At 30.9% G+C, this 24,136-nt stretch overlaps 4 protein-coding genes across 4 annotated transcripts; 2 read left to right on the top strand and 2 right to left on the bottom strand.

Moving 5' to 3' along the window:
• Positions 1-272: 272 nt before the first annotated feature.
• LOC105792933 (cytidine deaminase 1) lies at positions 273-1,487 on the top strand. The gene has a single exon (XM_012621796.2). The coding sequence runs from the start codon at positions 410-412 to the stop codon at positions 1,295-1,297; it is 888 nt and encodes a 295-aa protein (XP_012477250.1). The 5' UTR covers positions 273-409; the 3' UTR covers positions 1,298-1,487.
• A 4,850-nt stretch (positions 1,488-6,337) lies between these two features.
• LOC105793754 (PRA1 family protein F2) lies at positions 6,338-7,018 on the bottom strand. Its single transcript, XM_012622597.2, has one exon. It carries the CDS (start codon positions 6,985-6,987, stop codon positions 6,448-6,450), a length of 540 nt encoding a protein of 179 aa, XP_012478051.1. The 5' UTR covers positions 6,988-7,018; the 3' UTR covers positions 6,338-6,447.
• An 8,258-nt stretch (positions 7,019-15,276) lies between these two features.
• Positions 15,277-17,676, top strand: LOC105792934 (heat stress transcription factor A-2b). Its single transcript, XM_012621797.2, has 2 exons — positions 15,277-15,780; positions 15,870-17,676. The coding sequence occupies exons 1-2, from the start codon at positions 15,403-15,405 to the stop codon at positions 17,076-17,078; spliced, it is 1,587 nt and encodes a 528-aa protein (XP_012477251.1). The 5' UTR covers positions 15,277-15,402; the 3' UTR covers positions 17,079-17,676.
• Positions 17,677-18,083: 407 nt separating this feature from the next.
• On the bottom strand, positions 18,084-21,511 carry LOC105792935 (BTB/POZ domain and ankyrin repeat-containing protein NPR1). The gene is made up of 4 exons (XM_012621800.2): positions 20,782-21,511; positions 19,504-20,251; positions 19,142-19,342; positions 18,084-18,688 (listed from the first exon to the last, which is right to left on the bottom strand). The coding sequence occupies exons 1-4, from the start codon at positions 21,334-21,336 to the stop codon at positions 18,423-18,425; spliced, it is 1,770 nt and encodes a 589-aa protein (XP_012477254.1). The 5' UTR covers positions 21,337-21,511; the 3' UTR covers positions 18,084-18,422.
• Positions 21,512-24,136: the final 2,625 nt, after the last annotated feature.

A 24,136-nucleotide genomic window follows, 5' to 3' on the forward strand; every position in this document is an offset into this window, starting at 1 on the left:
TTAAACTTTTAACTCTTTAATTAAATTAAATTTAAATAGATTCGAGATCAAATTTTTTTGTATCGGATTCTAGGACTTCCTCTATAGAAAACAAAATAATAATATAATTAGATATTTAATAAAATAAAAGTATTTAGGCTGAGTTTGGATGGATGATTAGGTGCGGTGTAATACGTTTAATTTACTTTTTATGTTACGCTACAGTATCGCTACATTATTTTTACACCGTTCATCCAAACTCACTGCTCTAATATCCAAATGCCGTTATAAATAATAGCCACTCGCTTCGCTCCTCTTCGAGCCTCCCCTCGCTACTTCCCTCCTAATTTTCAGGAAAATATCGTCGCCGTGATCCAAAACTCAGCCCACCGTCTCCGACAGTGTCAACCCGTAACCCAATCTCTCAAATATGGATCGACCCAGATTCGTAATCGACGCCGTCGAAGCCGAGCAAATGGCCAAACAATCAGGCAAGACGGTGCTCCAACTCCTTCCTTCTTTGGTCAAATCAGCCCAGTCCGTAGCCCGCCCGCCGATCTCGAAGTACCACGTCGGGGCAGTCGGGATCGGGTCATCCGGTCGGATCTTTTTCGGAGCCAATTTAGAATTCCCGGGCTTGCCCCTCAACCATTCCGTCCACGCTGAGCAGTTCCTTATCACCAACCTTTCCCTCAATGCAGAGCTGCGTCTTAAATACATCGCCGTCTCCGCCGCTCCTTGCGGCCATTGCCGCCAGTTTTTCCAAGAGCTCCGCGGTGCTCCCGATGTCAAGATGCTCATAACTTCCTCCGATGATGAAAAGGAAAACAAAATAAGCAACACTTGTAATGATAAAGACCAAGAATTTACCCCTTTGTCTCATTTTTTACCTCACAGGTTCGGCCCCGATGATTTGCTAGGAAAAGATGCTCCTCTCCTCCTCGAGCCTCGCCGGAACGGCTTGTCGTTTACCTCCGACGGCTGCGAGAACGACGAGTTAAAACACGCGGCTCTCGATGCCGCGAACATGTCGTACGCACCTTACAGCGGGTGTCCATCCGGAGTGGCGTTGATAGACGTTGAAGGGAAGATATACAAAGGGTCTTACATGGAATCCGCCGCTTACAACCCGAGTCTACCGCCGGTTCAGGCGGCAATAGTCGCTTATGTAGCCAGCGGCGGCGGAGGAGGGTACGAGAGGATCGTCAGAGCAGTTTTGGTGGAAAAATCCGACGCCGTTATCAAACAGGAACACACTGCAAGGCTACTTTTACAGTGCATTTCACCAAAATGTGAAGTCAAGGTGTTTTCAGTGTAAAAAACTGTGAGTATTTAGCTTCAATTTCTTGCTTATTTATGAATTTAAAATGATGAAATCATGGTGAAAAATGGTATCTATGGATTAAATGATGAAAACCCAGAATGAACATGTAAATCACCAGGTGAATAATTGTGATGATTTGTTATCTTTTGCAGCTTGAAATATATTTTGTCCTGTGTTTTTGTTCTTTGTCTCTGTTCTTTAATGGATGAATGGACTCCTTTTAGATGTGATGCTGAGAAACTGTTGGATTGATTGATTGATGAAAAAAGGTATACCAAAAAAGAGGCAGACATGAGATTCCCAGTTCCACTTTTGAACTTGGTCCATTTTTTTAGCTTTTGCTTTGAGTTGGTGGATGGTGGATCCCTGTTGTTATTGAATTGCTGCCATCAAAAGCCATTAAGCGCTCTCTCATTACAACAGACCATATGAATTGGTACTATAGATTTGACTCTGGTAATCTTATCCCTCTCTTCGTAAATTGTTAAATCTTTTAGATTAGACATAAACAAAACGAGTCGACTGACTGAGTCACCATGGTCTCGAAAAACTCGAGTCATCAATGGTATGAGAAACATGAGTCCTTATAGACTTGAGAAAACCTCCATCAAGAGAGGAGCTGAGGGACAAAACCTCCAGTTAAATTTATTATTCCGAGAAATCATGGCCCTCCTATGTCCGAAAAAAGAAAAAGGAGGCTGATGGAGGAGAAGGAAGTGGTGGTGATGGCGGAGATGAGGGAAAAGATGAAAGAAAGAGGAAGCGGAAAACGAAGAAGGAAGAGCAATGATGTTTGAACCAGTTTTTTAAAATGAAATTTTAATCGAATGGTTCAACTAGTAAAATTCAATACAGTAATAAATAAGTGAATTTAATATTTTTTTTCTTTTAAAAAAATGAACTCAAATAATTTGTAATCATTTTAAGGCTGAAAAAAGGATGGAAATTGATCGATCTTATCCACCAAAAGTGTCGACTCCATTATTTGGCTTTATCAAAATATTGTGGCTTTTACTTAAAAGGAAAAAAAAAGGAAAAAAGTACAAAATGTATGCCCAATTATTTTTAGTTTTTTTAAATTTATATAATGAGTCTTTTACCAAAATATTACAAAATAAAAAATAAAAAAATACCAAAATAATATACAAAAAAGTTTATTTATCAAAATAATACAAAAAAAAAAACAAAACAGCTGAATGGAGGGCCTGCCATAGACGACACGAATGGTGCCTGTGGCAGAGGCGGCACCAACATGTTCGTATTTCAGCCATTTGTTCGTGTTTTTTTCGAATTTTATTACTTTAAAAAAATATACTTTTTTTAATTTATTATTTTACATTATTTTAGTACATTATGCTTGAAATGTATTCATTTAGTGTGTTTTTATTGAAAGTGATAAAATCTCGTAAAAAATACGAACAAAGGGTTGAAATAAATGTTTTTTAATTTATTTAAAAACACACTAAATGAATACATTTCAAACATAATGTACTAAAATAATGTAAAATAATAAAATTATAAAATAGTATATTTTTTAAAATAATAAAATCAAGGAAAAATAAAAAAAGCGAAATAAGGGTTTTTTAATTTATTTAAAAACATAAATCAATATATTTCAAACATAATATACTAAAAGAATGTAAAATAATAAAATATGAAAATAATATATTTTATTGAAAATAATAAAATTAGAAAAATACGAACAAAGAAATTTGAAATAAGAGTTTTTAATTTATTTAAAAACGCACTAAATGAATACATTTCAAACATAATGTACTAAAATAATGTAAAATAATAAAATAATAAAATATTATATTTTTTAAATGTATTCATTTAGTGTGTTTTTAAATAAATTTAAAAATCCTTATTTCTACTGTTTGTTCGTATTTTTTCCAAATTTTATTACTTTCAATAAAAATATGTTATTTTCGTATTTTATTATTTTACATTATTTTAATACATTATGTTTGAAATGTATTAATTCTTGTGTTTTTAAATAAATTTAAAAAACCCTTATTTCACCCTTTTTTCTCGATTTTATTACTTTCAATAAAAATATACTATTTTATAATTTTATTTTTTACATTATTTTAGTACATTATGTTTGAAATGTATTCATTTAGTGTGTGTTTTAAATAAATTAAAAAACCCTTATTTCGCCTTTTGTTCGTATTTTTTCGGATTTTATTACTTTCAATAAAATATACTATTTTCGTATTTTATTATTTTACATTATTTTAGTACATTATGTTTGAAATGTATTAATTTACTGTGTTTTTAAATAAATTTAAAAAACCCTTATTTCGACCATTTGTTCGTATTTTTTCCTGGATTTTATTACTTTAAAAATATATACTATTTTCTAATTTTATTATTTTACATTATTTTAGTACATTATGTTTGAAATGTATTCATTTAGTGTGTTTTTAAATAAATTTAAGAAAAACCTTATTTCGTCCCTTTGTTCGTATTTTTTTTCCGGATTTTATTACTTTCAATAAAACTCACACTAAATGAATACATTTCAAGCATAATGTACTAAAATAATGTAAAATAATAAATTAAAAAATAGTATATTTTTTAAAAGTAATAAAATTCGGGAAAAAAATACAAACAAAGGGCTGAAATACGAACATGTTGGTGCCTCATCTGTCACAGGCACCATTGGTGCTGCCTCTGCCACAGGCACCATTGGTGCCGCCTGTGGCAGGCCCTCCATTCAGCTGTTTTGTTTATTATTATTATTATTATTTTAGTAAATAAATTTTTTTGTATATTATTTTAGTATTTTTTTTATTTTTTTGTAATATTTTGGTAAAAGACCCTTATATAATTATTCAAAGGGTTAAAGTGAATTACTGTCGTCTGGATTCAGTTTAGAAATTATTGAAATTCATTTCTTTTATAAAACAACAATCATTATTATAAAAGATATATAATTAATGAGATTTAAACCTACTAATATATCGAGACATAAATGTTCGAAGTTAAAGGCTTAAAATAGGGAGATATGACTAGAGATATAATCATGTATTTTAATATTTTGACCCATAAATCATAAACTGTTTATGTCTTTGATTATCTATAACTCGAAACGTCACAATTTGGCCCATTTGAGTTCGATTAACACTTGTAACATCCTTTAATTAACCGATATCTTGTTTAATGTGCTTTAACCTTTGAATTTCATAAAGTTGCACGCATATATGCTCGTTCTGAGTAGTTTTGAAATAGGTATAGTGCTTTGCATCTTGTCATCTTTCTAGTCGAGTTTAAATGTTATCTTAATTTTATCATTTCAACTAAAACCTCATTTATTTTTCACATCAATTTCTATAAATATGTTTATTGCACAATCAACGAACAGAGCCAAAAAAAAAAATTTAGGGCTGAAATTAAATTGTAAAATGCTATTTCACCAGTTTAATAGTTTATATTTTTATAATTTTTAAAGGATTAAATCAAAATTTCCTTATTTTGGACCAAAGTATTTTCCTTTACTAATTTAAAATTTTAAAAATTTTAAAAGACCTAAATAAAAATTTTTCCGACCATAATCTTATTTTTTTATTTTTTATTTGATAATGCTATGGAGAATAGTTAGTCAAATTTAAAATTGCTTAAATATCTATAAATTGACTATGTCTTATATCATTATTACTATAAAATATGTTAGGTATTAATCCTAAATTGACATTGCAGCTTGTAGTTTCCTTCTGTATTTTAGAATCAAAGGCTTAGTCTAAGTGCAATGAATGTAAAAAGATGGTCAAAAAGAGTTAAATATGCTTGTCGTTATGATTTCAATCTACAACTCATGATGTATATCTTCATTTCTTTATATTTCTTAAAAGTATTTGTAGTTGAATATAAATATAATATATATGTGTGTGTAAATTATTATTTTCATTTTAAATAAATATTTATATTTGATATTTAATTTAAAATTCAAGTAACATAAGTGCTCAGGTTAAGTCTTATAATGTGTATAAATTCTCTTTTCAGATTTATTTTGAGTATAATTACTCAAACATGTGTGTGTTTGTCGATACTAAAAATCAACAAGAGAAGAGGTTGACAAAGGTACAAGGTAGTTCACTATTCATCTTGGGAGGGCAGAGAGTCATCGTAGATGGAGAAGTAACGAAGGAGGAGGAAGAGGGGAAAATGAAAGAGAGGAGTCAAGAGAGTGGGAATTGTTTATTTTGTCTTTACTTTTTACTAAGGGGAGAAAGTTGTTATATGAAAGGTATGTGATGCCATGTGTAAGCATCTTATTGACAAACGCGTCACGTCCTTGTCTCTTTAAAGAGGTGGCAATGTGACACTATAAATCGGTAATGTGATAATGTAGGATGATTTAAAAAGTAAAGATTATCTCTTCGTGATTGAAGGGCTCAAAATGTTGTATGCCAATTGATTTCATTTTTGGCGAAAATAATTGATGCTAAAATTACACTTAATTAAGCGGTATTTAAGAATGATGTGCGAATGTGGTATAACAATGTCTATATAATTTAAGAAATACCACTTTTAAATAAGAAAGTAAAGAAGTGATGAAGTTGAAAACTTGAAAGCAAAATTATCTTTATTTTTGCCTTTAATATAAAGTTATAAACATGAATGATTGGTCTCATAAGGAGTTATCCAACAGGAAGTGATTGATTTTTATTGTTAACAATCATTCAATCATTTTAATTAGTTACAATCAGATTAATTTAAATTTAAATATAATTTAATCGATTTAATCCAATCAAATATAAATTAACTTAAACTCGAATCGATCAAAACCCAAATTAATATGAATCAGTAATGACTTAATTTGAAAACCAATTCTTAAATCGAATGACCCAAACTTAAAATGATATAAAATAGTCTAAAAATCCAAACTCGAAATAACTTAAAATTTACTCTAACTACCCAATTGATGGGTATCCATTCAATATTTTAAAAACAAAATTTTAATAGAGAGGAAGATGGTATATGATGATACATATTAAACTTAATCAACAAAGAAATGACTTAATTCTTTCCATTCATAGTATATGATTATAAAATTGAAACAACAACAATGGAGGCATTCAAGAGGAAACAACATTCTTCAATGCCGTAAGCAGCGGCGGCCACGGTGAATGGTCAGTCCATTAACATTGCGATGCATTATTGATGTCCTTTTCATCTCCGACGAACAAATCATCGGTAGTTCTAAAGAATCCGTGTGCCAAAACGACCGTCAATCCGAATGTAATGCCGCTCATGATATTACTCATCACATCAGTCAAGAAAAACACGGCGATGGTAAACAATGTCAAGACCGTTATGATCATGTTACGGTCGACGACAAAGCCGTAAATCGATAAAGGGTTGTCGCGTAAAAAGTATTGTAAAAACCACGCGATCATTATAACGACAATGATGACCAATGAGGTTGGGTGGAAAAACAAAGTGAGGAGGAGGAGAAAAAGCACGACAATCACATAATTCGTCTTGAAAAACACGATATTTGTTCTAATTCTCCCGACCGCTTCGTTTACATTCGGGGGTAAGTTTAATGCTCGAATATTGATCATGTCTTCCCATTTTCTTCGTGAGCCGAGGCTTGATCCGAGAAATTCTCGTGCTTGAACAATTAAGCTCAATGACTGTTGTGGTAACTCGGTCGGAATGGTTCCATATGTTGTCATTTCTTTTTAATTTTAATTTTTGATATGCAAAGAGTTTTTGGCCTTGAGGGCTAAATGTCAAAGAAGGAAGAAAGATGGAAGAAAATAAACAAAAATAAAGGGAACAAATTGGTTTGTTGTTAATTGCTAACTTTGAGGTCAAGTTTTGATGGAAGAAATAAACAAAATTTTGTTGTTTAATTTTGTGGTTTAAAGTTAACCCACGTTGGTTAAGTGTTTAGGTGAATTCGTTACATAAATTAGTTCAAGATCTTATCTTATTCGTGTAATTATTTTTAAATGATGAGATCAAATAAATTTAAAGTTTGAATTTCGATATTTATAACATGTTCTTATTAGAATTGAATCCAATTCAATTTGACTTTAAAAGAAATTTATAATGAAACCCATTATTTTCAAAATCGGATAAGATCAGTTGGTTAAATCGAGAATCGATACTAGTTCAGAATAAGAGGTTAGATTGGTTGATCTATGAACCGATTGAACCAATCAAACTGACGATTAAATCAGTTGAACTGATTTTTTCTTTATTTTTTATAAAGTTTACCCGTGTTGCGTTTCCTGATTACTTTTGGATTTCTTTTTGTGAAATCGGGCGATTGGATCAACTTGAAGATCACACTATTCGACTATCTTTTGATATATATTAAAATTAATATATTTTAGTTTTATGGCGTATAATAGGACTATCTTGTAATTATATATAAATATTTATTATAAGTGACATGTTTTAGCTTGTATATAAGTGTATGTTTGTGGTTGATAATGTGATTCATCATGGATTAGTATATGATGATATAATGGTTTGGACTTGTATTGGGAAGATATAAGTATAGTAGATAGAATGGTTGAGTGTTAAAGGTATATTTGGTTATTAGATGTTTGGTTAATGGTTAATGAATATGAAATGGTACTTTGATTGTTGATTTTGAAAAGTTTTAGTTAGATTAAGTGAATTGGTATATGTTGCTAAATGACAAAAACTAAAACTAAAATAAGTACTTTGGAAAATAATAAAATAAATAATACATTAAATTTAAAAAATAAATGTAATTATCTAAAAATTTAACTCCGTAAAAAATTTCTCATAAACAAAGGTATGAAAGATTGAAACCTTTTGAAAGAAAAGAAAGGTTAAAACCTTGAATTTGTTTATTAAATCATTAGAAAAAAACAGTTTGAAAAAAAAAATCAAAGGTTGATGATAAAAAAGGCTCAAAATACAATTAAAACCATTTTGACAAAACAAACAAACGTTAGTGGCCAAATTTATCTTTAAGCCTTTTAAATTTATTGTTTACTTATAAATATTGATGTGAGCTTATATTCTGAATAGAATACTCACTGAAGCAGCTGCGTATAATTTTGTTTTTGTGTTTGATTTATTCTTAATAGTCTGGCATATCTTGATTTATTAAATTTTATTTTAGATATTATTTGATGATTTTAACGATTTTTGCTTTGTAACCAAAACAAACTAAAAGGCAAAGCTCGATATGGCAAGTTAGCAACCATATGCAAAAGATTAGTAGGTCAAGACTCGCGTAACGGAACTTGTGCGTGGTGTCAAATTAGCAATGACTCCCTCGGGTTGACGTGCATAGAGAAGCCTGTTGAAAAAAAAATAGAGTTTTTGGAAGCTTTGAGGCATATTCTCAATTAGTAAAAGTGGATATTTGAATAATAAAATTATAGCTTTATATTCTATCCCATGAGACCTTTTATGTTGAGGAAAATGGACAGCATAGTCTCACATTAGTTAGATATCAAGTGTGGAATATGTTTATATATATGAATCAACTTGGTGGTTATTGAACTTGTTTTCGGGCCGGGCCTAAAATTTTGGTTGGGTCTAACCCGACCCATGTACACCTCTAGTTAACACTGCATGTATATCTTTTTGGATAAAATTTTTTATTATTTTCAAAAAAAATTTAACAGTTTTATTTTTCCAGTTTATTGTTCCAAAAAATTGGTATTTTTTTACTATTGGGCACGAAAATAGTGGAGTTGTTTCAAATAGTTCTTGCATTTTTTTTACTTTTTTGCTCCTATCTATTTACCGTTTTGCCCCTCCGTTACTAGTGTAAATAGAGGGTCAATTTATATATTTCTTCAACTTAAATTTTTTGGTTTGTTGTCTTTTGCTCTATTTTCTTTGCTTGAGCACCAAAAGTATTGCTATTTCTTTTGAATCGATTGTATATCATTTAAATCGATTTTTTGTTTCTTTAAATTGATTTTTTTTTTGTTGATTGAACCGATTCTTTTTACTTTTTGAATCGATTCATTGGTGTTTAAACTCGATTCAAATGCCAACAAAATAAATAAATACAATGGATTTCTATGAATGGTAGCAACAAGCTGTAAGTATATTTTAACCTTGAACACAAGGGTATTAGTAGGTATATTAGACAAAGTAAATGAGCTAAATTCTTTGAAAAAAATATAGATACTAAATTCTAAATTTATGAAAAGTACATAGACTTATGACATTTAACCTTTATACTACAAAATATTTATTATTAATATATTTATAATTGTAATAAATATTTATTATTAAAATATTAATATTGAATATTTTTCAGTAATATATGAAGAATATAATTTAAAATTTATTATTGAAATATTTAATAATTTATTAAAATAATAAAACATCATATGATTAGATATAGATAATTAAATATGTATGTTTACTAATAAAAGTTATAATATTTTATATTAATATTTTAAAAATAAAATTTATTATTAATATAATAGTATTAAGCTTGATTTAAGTTAATTTTATACAAAATAAAATCACCCATAAAAGAGTTGTGTTTCCATTGTTTTACTATTGTTTTTTGTTGTGTTTTGTTGTTGTTTTGTCATTTCATTGTTGTATTGTTACTATTTTGTTGTTGTTATTGTTGTTTAGATATTGTATAATTCTGTTTTATTGTTAATTTTACTATTATTTTAGAGGCATTTGTTAAAGTTATACCTATTTTAGTGTTATTTAAGTATAATTTTTAAATTTATTTTCAATTTGTTGAGAAACATTTATCTTAATATTTTTAGTGTATTTGATGTATTATATTTTAAAACTTGTTTTAATATGAAAAACTTATATATAAATAAATTTAATATGGATGGGTTGGGCTCGAATTTTAGTATTTTTATCAAATGGGCCTGAAATTTTGTTATGATCCAGCCTGACCCATGATCACCTCTACCAAGTTTCCACCTCCTTAAAAAATGATTTGGTTTTTACACAATTGCCCTTATTTTTCCTCAATTTACAAGTTTTTGAAAAAATCAGTCCATACCCGCTGGATGTCTTACCTTCAGTATGTCGTCATTGGAGAGATCTATTAAGAAGCCCTCTTGCACACTCGACGTTTCGAGTAGATGGTAAACTATTCTCCCTTTTTTTAAAAGGTTTAGTCGTAAAATATTTAGTCTCTTATTTACATTTGATTTGTTTTGACAGGTGTTTACATGTGCAAGAAGGTAAGTGCTAACCCGTATGATCAGGTAAGCTATCTTCAAATATAAATAATCAAAAATATTTTGTACTTGTTTTTTTATTTTTATCAATATTTTATAGGCAGTGAAATCTTTTCTCATCCTATGACTTTCTCCCTTTGGCAGAGTATTTTATAAGGTAGGTTCTCTCTTACAGAATAGATTTTTTGTTGTTGATGATATACGTTACTGTTATCTTCTTTTTTTTCGTTATTATCACACTAAAATCAATAATTGGTGGAATGGGCCCTGCCCTAGATATTTATAAAGGAACATATATGGTGTCCAAAAATAATATGGTTTGTTCTTTCTTCAAACTAGTTCTGTGTTTTTTTTTAAACTATTTAAAATAATATGTTTTTATGATTGGCAAATTAACATTGAAATCTAACACGGTAGTTTTGATGATATTTTAAAGATCGACTTTATGGAGGTTTTTTGTTGGCTTTGTTTTGGTGTCAGTTTTTGGAATATTGTCTTGTCAGCCTGATTAATTTATTTTTCTATATGCAGATCTGAATTTGAAGGCTGAACTTCTTCGAAAATATCACACATGCTGCTAAATGATGCGAGAAGAGAGCTGAATTTGTTTAGTATTAGTGAGTGCAGGGAACGATACTCAAACTTTAAATTTTACTTAAAAGTTATGCAACAACATTTTATTTTTATTTTTTTTCAAAATTTTCATTTTAAATCATGCCACATAAGGGAAGAGAGTCCTCTATTTATAGACAAAGCCTTAAAACATCAACGGTTAAGATTAATTTATTTTTCTATATGCAGATCTGAATTTGAAGGCTGAACTTCTTCGAAAATATCACACATGCTGCTAAATGATGCGAGAAGAGAGCTGAATTTGTTTAGTATTAGTGAGTGCAGGGAACGATACTCAAACTTTAAATTTTACTTAAAAGTTATGCAACAACATTTTATTTTTATTTTTTTTTCAAAATTTTCATTTTAAATCATGCCACATAAGGGAAGAGAGTCCTCTATTTATAGACAAAGCCTTAAAACATCAACGGTTAAGATTAAGTTACATGGTCCACTAAGGATGGTGGAGATCTAATCTCAACTAACTCCCAGCCACTCATAATAAATGTTATACAAGAAGTGTGATCAAGTGTGGACAAGCCTATGTACATCCATCTAGAATCTTCCAATCCAAAGGTTTTGTAACACCCAAACCTGACTCGATCAATGGATCCGGGTATGGTATGTCACAACTTAAAGATATGTGAATTTAATAAAGAACTCTTAAAATTTTTAGAAGCAATGAGGTCTTGGCGTATACCTCGAATTTGGTATAAACTCTAGTAAATTATTAAAATTTTATTAAAAAAAATATTGTTGATTCAACCAATTCGATTCAAACATTATTTATTTTAATGTGATAGTGAATATTGATTTTGATTTAACCCAAAAAGAAATATGATGAATTTCGAATAGACCTAAGGTTAATTTTTAAAAAAGTTTGAGGGAGCTTCAATTCTTCAATTGTTCGGGTCTAATAGGGTTGAAGTTAATCCTCTACCCCATAATAATTACCAATATAATATTTCTAATATGATTACATCTAGAAAACAATTAATATCATTAAAAAATTAAAATTTATTATTCTATGTTGATAAATAAATAAAATAAAATTGTGGCACAAATTATTATAGAATGGTACATTCGAAAATTTAACGCATTTTGTGATTGAAGTCAAAGAGGATTTGTTTTAAGATTTATCTTCCTTATTGGGAACATTCATCGAATTTGGTTTCTTTCCTTCTAAGGGTGAGTTTGGATGAGCAGTGCGTTTACCTGTGGTTAGTGTAAAAATAGCGGTGGCGGTGAGATTAGATACTGTAGCGATACTGTAGCGTGAGACAAAAAGTAAACTAAACGCACCGCACCGCACCCAGTCGCGCATCCAAACCCACCCTAAATTGGGTATGTACATCACATCTCAATATGTTTTCACCCTGTTTTATTTATTATCTAATTTATATGATATGAAATTAAACTTTTTTAATTTTATATCTTAAAAAAATCTTTTAATAGTATGTACTTGGAGAAAAAATTTCAAAAAAATAAAATAAAATAAAATTGAAGGGTTGAATTAATGGTTGAGAGGATGAATTTGCAACAATTGTATTGCCAAGCAACGTTTCATACAGCAAACTTGAGACAGTTATATTCATTGATTGCTTTGAATTATTTGGAGAAAGCATGAATTTTGAAGAAGTTGAGTATAGGTTATGATCATACCATTGATATGACTGAAATGCTTATTGTGTTCCACTTTTTAGAGAAAATGTTGATCTCGAAGGAGCTAGTTATAGGTTTAGGTTACAATATAAACATTGATAAGAATAATAGGTTCGACTTTTATTATACGAATGTATTATTTTTGAAGAAGGTTATGATATATAGGGTGGGTTTGGATGCGCGATTGGGTGCGGTGCGGTGCGTTTAGTTTACTTTTTGTCTCACGCTACAGTATCGCTACAGTATCTAATCTCACCGCCACCGCTATTTTTACACTAACCGCAGGTAAACGCACTGCTCATCCAAACTCACCCATAATCAATCATAACAATTGGTGCATGTTTCTCTTTGATTTTTAACTTTAATTTGTTTACTTTTTATGGTCAAATTTAATTTTGAATTGATTTTTTTGAATTTATATCAAAATTAATAAATTTATTTCAAATTTTAATGGTGATCAAATCGAATTAAATCCAAAACTGTTGTATTTGAGTTTAGGTAAGGTCTTTTTTTCATAATTTTCATTTATTTTGAGGATGCTTAAATTTTGTGCTTAAAAATAGGAAAATAATTTTTGAAATTTGATTAAATTTATTAAATTAATTTAATTTAAGTTTAAAATGTAATAGTAAAATTTGATGCATCGTTAAAATTAAAATTAAAAAAATTCAATTGTGTTATGAATATCGATGTCCATCAAGATCAAGATAAGTTTTAATCTACTTTAAATTCTAATAATCATTAGAAGTAGATCAATTTAAATTAACATTCATAATTTAAGGATTTCTAGTGCAATTAATCCACATCAATAATTAATGTTAAAATAGTTAATGGGTCCTACCTACACAACAAAAATGGTGTGCGAATCTCCTACTGTGGTGGATGTCTTTTGGCCTCCTTTTCAGAGTACAATTTGGCGAGGTGGCACGAACTGATTGGCTCAATTTGTACTCCATTTTGTTAAATTTTCTTTTTTTTAATAATAGTTTGACAATTTAATATTTTAAAAACACTGAAAACGAGCAAGGTACGAGAAAGGACATTTTGATAGAAAAGAATAAGACACGTGGATACCAAAAAAATAAAAGGGAAAACGACGCCCAAGACCACTAAACTATTAGTAAATTTATATTGTGGTCACTTAATTTTAAAAAGTTACAAAGTTGCTATTAAATTATTTAAAAATTTTCATTTAAGTCATTGGGCTATTAAAATCGTTGTCATATGGCCTTCTCCATTCATACTACCCAAGCCAATGAAAGCTCTCATTCACATTCTCTTCTACAGTTCAATGTTTTTCTCATGAAATAGTTTTGAAGTTGTGAATTTGTGAACCAAAATCCTAACAACTTTCTTCTTCAATCTCCAAAACTAACTATCAAATCGCCTTGAATTTAAGGCACGTTCTTCTACTTGTCGATAGGTACTGATCCACTGTACCATTCATTGAATTGTCGTTTGGAGCTCGCTAGCCAAACTTTAAAAAAGAAGAAAAAACTCAATATCTTAAATAAAAACTTACGAATAATTCAAAGACCAGTTTGTAACTTTTTAAAGCTGAGTGACCAAAACGTGAACTTATTAATAGTTTAGTAATATTGTGTGTTGTTTACCCAAAAATGGCTTTTCCTTTTATACTTAAAAGAGTCAATTTTATTATAATATTATAGTATACTTAATATTTGTTTAAGCTCGGTTCAACTTGAAATATAAGTATCAAATTTTACTTGAATTTATTTATATTTGTAAATGATTAACTCAAGTTTATTTTGGTTTGCTCATATTATTTTTATTTAATTTAATATTCTAATATTTTGTATTAAAATTTTAAATATGGGAAATTATGCAAAAGTCTAATATTTATATTATAGTGTCATATATTATTATAAACTTAATTTTTATGTGATATAAATTATTTAATATGTAAAATTAAATAATATATAATACATTATTAGAAAACGAGACGGCTCAAGGTTAGGTCTTAAATGTTGGAATCCAAACTAAATTCATATTTTAAATGGATTTTTTTTTTGTTTAAATCCATTTTTCGAATCTAATATTTTTGTCTAAACCCATTCGAATTTCAAATAAAATTTTGAAATTAAACGGATAACTTGACCCTTGAACAGGTCTGCTCTTGCACTTACCCACATGGTGACATCTCATTCAATAAATAAGACTAGTTATGGTAATTGATTTTTGAAGACGGTTATTATTTTAAATAATCTAATTAATAAAAAAATTAAAGTATTTTTAAAATATTTTACCCCAAAATATTATGTTTTTTTTCAAATTTTATCTCTAGCAACATTATAAAAATAAAAATTTGGTTATCAGTGTTAAAATATTATAAAAATAAAAGGACAAAATTGTGTAAAATTAAAAAAAAAAACAGGGATTAAAATTTAAATTTCAGCCTAATATGACCTACTTTTTAAATATGATTTTAAATAATGTTAAACAATGATTAGCCATTTCCCTAAACAGAAAATATAGGAGAATGCAGACAAGTAAAAGAAGTGGAAAAACAAAATAAACGTGGGAATCTCTCTCTATATATACATATATACAGCTTAGAGCACTGAATTTCTCCTCCATTAATTCCTTTGAAAATCTCTGAAAACCACTCAGATTGTTCAAAAGAAAGAATCAATGAAAATGGAAGAGTCGGCGGCGGAGAAAGAGAGCACCGGAGCCGCCATTCGCTACGGAGACGATGATCAGAAAGCTTCGTTAGAAGCAAAGGAAATGAGTGTCGTCGATGATATGATCAATGGTGGAGATTTATCGTCGTCTTCAACGGATAATTTGGTGAAGCCAATGGAAGGGATAAACGGGTCGGGTCCACCGCCATTTTTGACGAAAACGTTTGAGATGGTTGAAGATCCGGAAACCGACCCGATTGTTTCGTGGAGTATCCATCGCAATAGCTTCATTGTTTGGGATTCTCATAAGTTCTCTGAAAATCTCCTTCCCAAATATTTTAAGCACAAGAATTTTTCAAGCTTTATTCGCCAACTCAACACTTATGCAAGTCATTTTAATTTAACCCCAATATTTCTCTAAATTTTGCAGTGATTTTTTTTAAAAAATAATACAAATTTCCGGGTTTTCTTCAGGGGTTTAAGAAGATTGATTCTGATAGATGGGAATTTGCAAATGAAGGGTTTCAAGGAGGAAAGAAGCATTTGTTGAAGAATATTAAGAGGAAAAATAGATATAATTCAAGTAATATTAATACTGAATTGGAAGCTGAGATTGGGATTTTGAAGAAAAATCAGAGTGAATTGAAGATGGAAATTGTGAAATTGAAGCAAAAAAATGATGAATCTAATGATAAACAGGAAGCTGAGATTGGGATTTTGAAGAAAAATCAGAGTGAACTGAAGATGGAAATTGTGAAATTGAAGCAAAAAAATGATGAATCTAATGATAAACTGAGTGTTTTCGAAGATAGGATTCGATTTGTTGAGCGTAGGCAACAACAAATGTTGAATTTCTTAGTTAAATTAGTGAAATTCCCCATTTTGTTTCAGCAATTGATGAAGAAGAAACAGGTGGAAAAGAAAGAGCTTGGTGAAGGGAAATTTAGTAGGAAGAAAAGGAGATTGCTTGAGACACAAGTCACTAAGAGTTTGCTTGAGCTTATGGGAACTGATCAAACGGTGACAAAGAGCTTGAATGAGCCTATGGGGAATGGCCAAAGTGTCACAAAGAGCTTGCCTGAGCCTATAGGGACTGACCAGAGGGTCACCAAGAACTTGCCTGAGCCTATGGAGACTGACCAGAGGGTCACCAAAGACTTGCCTGAGCCTACGGGGACTGACCAAAGTGTCCCAAAGACCTTGCCTAAGCCAATTGAGACCGACCAACGTATCACAAAGACCTTGCCTAAGCCAATGGAGACCGACCAACGTATCACAAAGACCTTGCCTAAGCCAATGGAGACCAACCAATGTATCACAAAGACCTTGCCTGAGCCTATGGAGATTGGCGAAAGTGTCAGCAACTCTAAAAACCAAGTTGATCAAGTGCTGGAACCAATGCAATCTGATCACTTCTCAAAGTTTTTGCTTGATTGTATGGAGAAAGACTATTGGGTTTCCATGGAAGATCAAGAGAACATCGATGCACAAGAAATGTCATCTGTTTATCATGTTATGGCCGAAAACCTATTAGGCGAAAGCTCATGTGTTGAAAATGCAACAAATGAAGAGTTATCAGTGAAGGATTCCAAGGTTTATCTTGAATTGGAGGATTTGATCAATTGGAAACCCTCTAACTTGACTGGATTGGTCAATGATCTGCTAGTGGAACAAACTGGCTGATACAACTATATATCCGACACAGGTTTGTTCTATTTCATCCTCTATGTACCATCATATCTCATATCTATATCTGTATCTGAAGTAAACAAGGATATCGTACATGCTTTCTTAATGTAGATGCCATTGGTTGCAGGAAGGTGACTGCAAGTGTATCGAGGCTTGAAGCTGATAGCAACAAAGGTTTATATAGCTCTCTATATTACTGCTTTCCTTAAGATTGTGAAAACTTTAAATCATATATAACAGTATATATATACAACAATGTCTAGTCCTTTTTAACATATATATACATATATATAGTTATATACCCTTTACCCTTTATTTATCAAATTCTGCTACTTCACTTAAAAGGTTAAAAATTGAAATCAACGGTGTTACATATTTTGATGCTTGGCTTACTTGCAATTCAAGGAACTTATGGATTTTGTACCTCCCTCTTACTTGTTTATGTGTTCTTTGTACTTCACTTTTATTCTTATGATTAATTCGATAGTTAGGGGCTTTCTCTTGTTTTATTTTTGTTATCCAACCATTTCCTTTTAAAAAAATGAAAATATTTGTTTCTTTCTTCTTTCTACTAACATAAAAGAAGTCAAGAATTTTCTGTTTCAAGAAATTTGTATATTTTTCAGGAAAAACAAGTCATTTTTGTTTATGCAATTATCCAAAATTAAAACTCATCGTTTATTAATAAAAATATTTTTATCTAGAATCAATTATAAAATTAATATTTAAATATTATTGTGAACAATAATATTCTCTTTAAAATTGTCCAACCTTTGTCCTATCCAAACTATGGCTTGATTCATAAGCAAATTTAAATTATACATGTCCAGACTTGAACTTAACCCAACCTGAAAAGCCATTTTCACTGTAAATTATAAAATATTAAAAAAAATTTTGTAAATCTAAATAATTTTTTTAATTCCTACCTGAGATAAGAAAATAGAAAATATAGAAAAAGAGAACAAAAATACTGTTGGAGAACAAATACCACGGACAACATTTTAAGCACAACAAAGATATTTTTCTTTATTTTCTGTCCAAGACCTACCAAGATGGGCGGGCTGCTCGGCCCATAACGATATAAACTAGATCGAACCGCTAGGAATTATCATAACTAAATTCTACAAATTTTCACTTTTAACTTATTTTCTTCTGCTAATAAAGCCTAAGTTGATAAATAAAACTATTACCAAAACCAAAATACACAATTCAAGATTTGATTTTTATAAATTACTAGTATTATACCTTAGGGAAGAAAATTACTAGTGCTACAAACTATAAAAGGATTGTATTAGGCTTTTCTGGTTTTTAAGCGTTTTGCCACTACTACTATTAGTTCTAGCAGTGAGCTGTACCTTTAGGCCTGGTCACAACTATGGATTTTGATGAAGATGAAGAGGAGATGGCTGACCTGTCAAACTCCTCTTTATCTTCATGGAATGCCTTGCTTAGTACGTCTTGGAGTTCCATGTATCTCTGCCTTTTAACCACTCGTTCCTCCGCGGTATCATTCCCTCCGCAAGCTAGCTGCGATAGGTCGTCCGCGTCCATGATCTTGTTCAACACTTCGGAGCAACGAGGAAAAAATCGCTTCCCGAGTTCCACTGCCGGAGATAACACAGAAAAAGAGGGTTAGCTTCAATTTTGCTTATTGAAAAGATTGATTTTTTCTAAATCATATTAATACAAATGATATTAACGTGCGGCAAATATTCAGACATAAATATAAAAATATAATCTTCCATGATAAAACATATAAAAAGTAGAGCAGCAATACTCAGCTATTTATACATCCGCTTATATCATCTAGATGGAAGCCTCTTGTATTAAGAATTGGATTGTATTTTATCTCTTTTACTTAGAAAATAAATAAATTAAAATAGATATTTAAATATTAATATTTGTGTCCACTCCAAATCTATTATAAATAATAATTAAAATATTTAAATCTAAATAGTATCGATGGTATCCAAATTCAAATTTCACGATCCCAACCATCATTATGATCCTAGTGACATTTAAGAGGGCAGCATGAAATGTTAGTGAAAAAGCAGTACCTGTTCTGGAAAGTGCTTTGAGTCTATTTAAATGCTCCTCTTGAATCCTGAAAGGTGCCTCATTCAAGTCCACTGTTGTTTGAGCACCATTTAATTTATTGGAATTGATGGTAGCAAATGTGAACTCCGATGTTCCATCCACTTGAGCTATATCCATCACAACTTTAGCTTCCATTGGGAATAAAAGTTTCGCTAGCCCAACTGCAAAAGTTACACAAATAATAACACAACCTAGTAAGCTATGTTCTTTGGATTCTTCATTTTTTCAAGAACATTCGTGTCCGACATCCGTGTTTAACATATGCAAGACATGGGTATATATCAGACTACATGGAAATGAAGAGTTGGAGCAAAAAATTTACCTCTATTTTCGAGATACAACAACTTCATCCGAAGATCATCACCAGCGATGGCAAGAGACAAAGAAGCTTCACCATGCAATGGATCTCTTCTTTCAGCTTGCTCTAGTATCTCTATACACAACCTGTCCTTCGGCGAAGCCTTACCTTCCTCGGTCGATTTATAGTAATCGGCAGCCCGGGTGAGCCGCTTCGATATTTGAAGAGCTTTTCTACCATCGATAGTGAGATCGGATGGTCGTGCACCTTTCGTTAAAAGAGAAACTATAATCTTAGGCTCTTTCCTCATCGCGGCAACATGCAACACTGTGTACCCTCTCGAGTTCCTATGGTTAACATCAGCGAGTCCAAGGTCGAGCAACTCAGTCGTGGTCTTTGCGTCACAGTATGCCACAGCGTAGTGAAGCGCATATGCTTCGTCTAAATTCGTATGACCCTCTTTCAGTAGCATTCGAACTAACTCGACGTCATCCGATTCCAGCGCCCGATGAATCCGCCGCACATGTTTATCGGGAAAACCTACGTTCTCGGGCTTGTCTAAACTGAGTTCCAGACGGGAATCAATGATTTGTTTCACAATGGGTTGAGGCAAGGCTTTGTCGAGTGTTACAATATCAACATCGGATTTCACAACGATTTCTACACACTTTGACACCAATTTTTCACAAACATTGCCGCACATATTTGCAATGTAAAGAACCACCAAGATATCATCTACGGCGACCCAGTCGATGATGTCCAGTAGATGTCTCTGTAAATTAAAAAACAGAACATAAATTCTGAAAACTTAAAATACTCTGTTCTGTTTTTCTAATTGCTTTTTTGATTCCTCGTCAAATCACAAAAAAGGAAGAAAGGACTAAATTATACTACCATTAGTTCACACATTTATCTCTGAATTCCCATATTTTTTTAGTACTCATATTTAGCAATCATAATCCAAGTAACGTAGCTTAAATCATACAATTTTGTTATTAAGAGACTCTGATTTTTAGTTATTCAAATATGTTACTAAAACTCAATAGTAAATATTAAATATGAATATGTGTTGGAGTATATTCAATTTTTTTCTATTCACAGAAATGCCTATGAATGCTCAATTTACAAATAATTTTTATATCTGAAAATCAACAAAACTTGCTAATGTTTAACAGTGATTAGTTATTAGAACGATTATCTAATTTCTCCGAAATTGGAAATTCATACAATAAATAATCAATTTAAACATGATTAAGATTCAAGGGGGAAAAAATAAGCTAAAATTTGTTGCAATTTACTGACCTGATAAAGAGCAATTAATTCAGGGACCTGAAAAACGAACGCTGCATATAAAACTTCAGCAATGAAATCAAGGGCCGGTCTACATCCAACGTGCGAACAACCATCGTCTACGCAAAGGCAAACGCCTTTAGGCAACGATTTAACTTTTCCGGTATACAAGTAAGCCAGAACGGCAACAAGCGAATCATAGCCGATCTCATAGTCTCTAGCCAACTCTTTGAGCTCAAACTTAGCTCCACTATCTTTCAGCCCGGAGAACACGGTCTTAAACACCGAACTCCTCGCTGACAAAATGCACCGGTGAACGGCCACCTCCCGACCGGAAGATAGCGCGATTTTTGCGTCGGAGTAAAAGTAATCGGAATCCGTCGATTCGTAAAGGGACTCGAGGTTCTTGGAGAGGAGTTGAAGAGCGGCGACGTCCGGAGTGTTCAACGGTTCCGACGAAACAAGTGTTTCGGAGGTGGTTGTCGCAGCGGCGGGGACGATACAGCACGTGGTGCTGTTGTTGTTACTGATTTCGTTCGAATCCGAAAATCCATTTCTATGATCCATAGAAAAACAAAAAAAGAAACTATTTGAAACTCAAAGCTACTTGTTTAGGTACCTGAAGAAGAAAGCAACGATTCGCCATGGAAATTCTGAGAGGAAATAAAAAGTCAAAGGAGAGAGATTAAAGAAGAAGAGTTTAGCCATTGATGAGCTAGCATCAGCTAGGAGAAGAAGAACATGGCGTGACGAAGAACTTAAAAATTAAAAATTAATAAAAATAAAAATTGTTAGATACTCTTTTATTGAATCTAGGTTAAATTCTTCTATTAGTCCCTGTACTTCTCAAAAGTTATTGATTTAATCACTGCACTTTAATTTGAACATTTTGGTCCCTTTACTTTTCAAATTTCAAAAATTCAATCATCATCATTGTTAAACTGATTAAGTTAAGTTCTATTATTTTCAAAATCTAATGCGTCAACCACATTATTATATATGTAATGACTAGAGGTAATCATGAACCCAGCCCGGCCCATTTTTTTAATAAACATCAAAAATTTATTTTAAAAATAAAAAATTTATTTTAAAAATATTTTAAAATTAAAAAAATAAAAAATATATTTATTATATTCGGACTGGGACGGGCTGGGCCAAAAAAGTGGTGCTCGAGGGCCGGCCTGTTTTCTAAACGGGCCTCATTTTTTTGCCCAAACCCATATTTCAGGCCTATATTTTTATCCGAACCCTCCCATATTTCGGGAGGGCCGTCGGGCCAGGCCGGGTCGCCCGGCCCATGATCACCTCTAGTAATGACATATCAACTAGTAATTGCGTTTAAAATGGATCTAATTGCTATTGATTGGGTCAGGATTAAATTGAAATTTTTAAAAAAATTATATGGACTAAAATTGACAAATTTTGAACGTATGGAGGCTAATTGCGATCAAATTGAAGTATAAAGACTAAATAGACTACTTTCAAAAAGTATAGTGACTAATAGAAGAATTTAACCTTAGATGTATTATAATATTTTCCATTTTTTACATGTTTTAAGATTGCTCTTTATTTTAATATAGATTCATGTGTTTTTCCCCGGCTTTTCGTCCGTACATTAGGACCACCTGTTTTGCCTTTTTTCCCAGGTTGCCTTTATGAATCTGGGATTTGACGGCCCTGATTTAGTTTTAGACTCAAAGTGGGATAATCAATCAAGACCAGAAAGAAAATTAAATGTTCAAATATGTACCAAGTCCCTGTACTTTTTCTGAATTCGGAATTTAGTCCTTTAACTTTTCAAATTTCAAAATATAAGTCCAAGTGTTAGTACCGTTAAAATCTTTATATTAAAATTACAGGTGTGACATTTTGAAATAATATGCATTAGGTTCAAAATTTACTCAATCAAGTATTATATTATTCAAATTCAACTTACTTTATAGCTCAAGCTCAGTTTAATAATGATTGAGTCGAGTTTAAACTTTTTAAAAGAAATTACAAATTACGTGTACAATTGTTCAAATATTCACTTACCAATATAGATCATTTTACCCTTGTATTAAGAGTCAAATTGTATTTTGCCCCATCTACTCAAAACATGGGTAAATTAGTCATTATACTTTAGATAAAAAAGTAAACTGGTCTTTTTGTTAAAACTTTCATCAATTGTTAAAAACTGGCAGTTACGAGTGGCGTGCCATGTGTACCTCATTTTGATGTACATGGACTAATTTTTAACAGTATAAATAGATAGGACATTTAACAGAATAATCAGTATGCTTTTTGATCTAATATATAGAGACTAATTTACTTATTTTTTAGTAAAGGGAGCAAAATACAATCTAACACCTAATACAATGACTTCTATAATACTTTTACCACTAAAATCATTTTCAAGATAGGGCGGCTAAAATGCGGCAAAAGTGCAAGGCTGAAAGCTTAACGTCAGTAACGGCAGTTATCAAAGTTCCGTCACTGTTTTCTTTTTAATTCTGGATTTCAACACTATTTTATAAAAATTAATCCATTTGTTTTAATTTGTAATAATTTAATCCTCGTACATCACAAAAAGCTAATAAATTAGTCTAATTATAGGTAAACACGTAAATTTTACCTGCTTATATCTGTTAACTTGTTGAAGCATATAAATGGCTCAACCACTTTTTTTAATTCGTTACATATAAATTTACCAACAATGTTTAATAATTTTTACTTAATTGGACTAATTTCTCAAATTTCATAAAGTAAGAAGAACAAATTTTGATGGAATTAAAGTAAAAGGACTAATTCCTTAATTTTTATAAAGTAAAGGGATGAAATTTAGAATTAGACTTTTAATTTGTAATATGTTTTCTTTGAGATATTTATATAGATGGATTTTTTTATTACTATCTATTAGTTGTGCTTTAATTTTTTAAAGTTCTTATCCACTCCAACATGGATTTGCTTCCAATCTAAAGTCATCAAAACTTTGTTTGTTTCCAATCATTATCGTTCAATTTATTTGGTCAAATTCTTTTTTGGTGGCTCTATTATGCTCAAATTTGAAATCTAGCCCTTGTATTTTAATTGGGACAATATACTTTTCAGTTCTTGAATTTGGCAACTAGTCTTACTTTGGTACTTGTACTTTTTTTTATCCACTTTTGGCACATGAACTTGACAACTAGGTCCATTTTGGTCTCTGAACTTGAAAAATATAAAAGTTTGATGATGTGGTACCCTGATATTGCACCATATCGTTACCTGAAAATTTATAAATTTAATAATTGATCCAATGGTTGAATAGATCCGACCATCAATTTTCAATTCAACCAATTCACTTTATTCGACCATTAGACCAACAAATGATAAAAAAAATCATAAA

This window comes from Gossypium raimondii, chromosome 8, assembly GCF_025698545.1.
Source record: "Gossypium raimondii isolate GPD5lz chromosome 8, ASM2569854v1, whole genome shotgun sequence".
Classification (NCBI taxonomy): Eukaryota; Viridiplantae; Streptophyta; class Magnoliopsida; order Malvales; family Malvaceae; genus Gossypium; species Gossypium raimondii.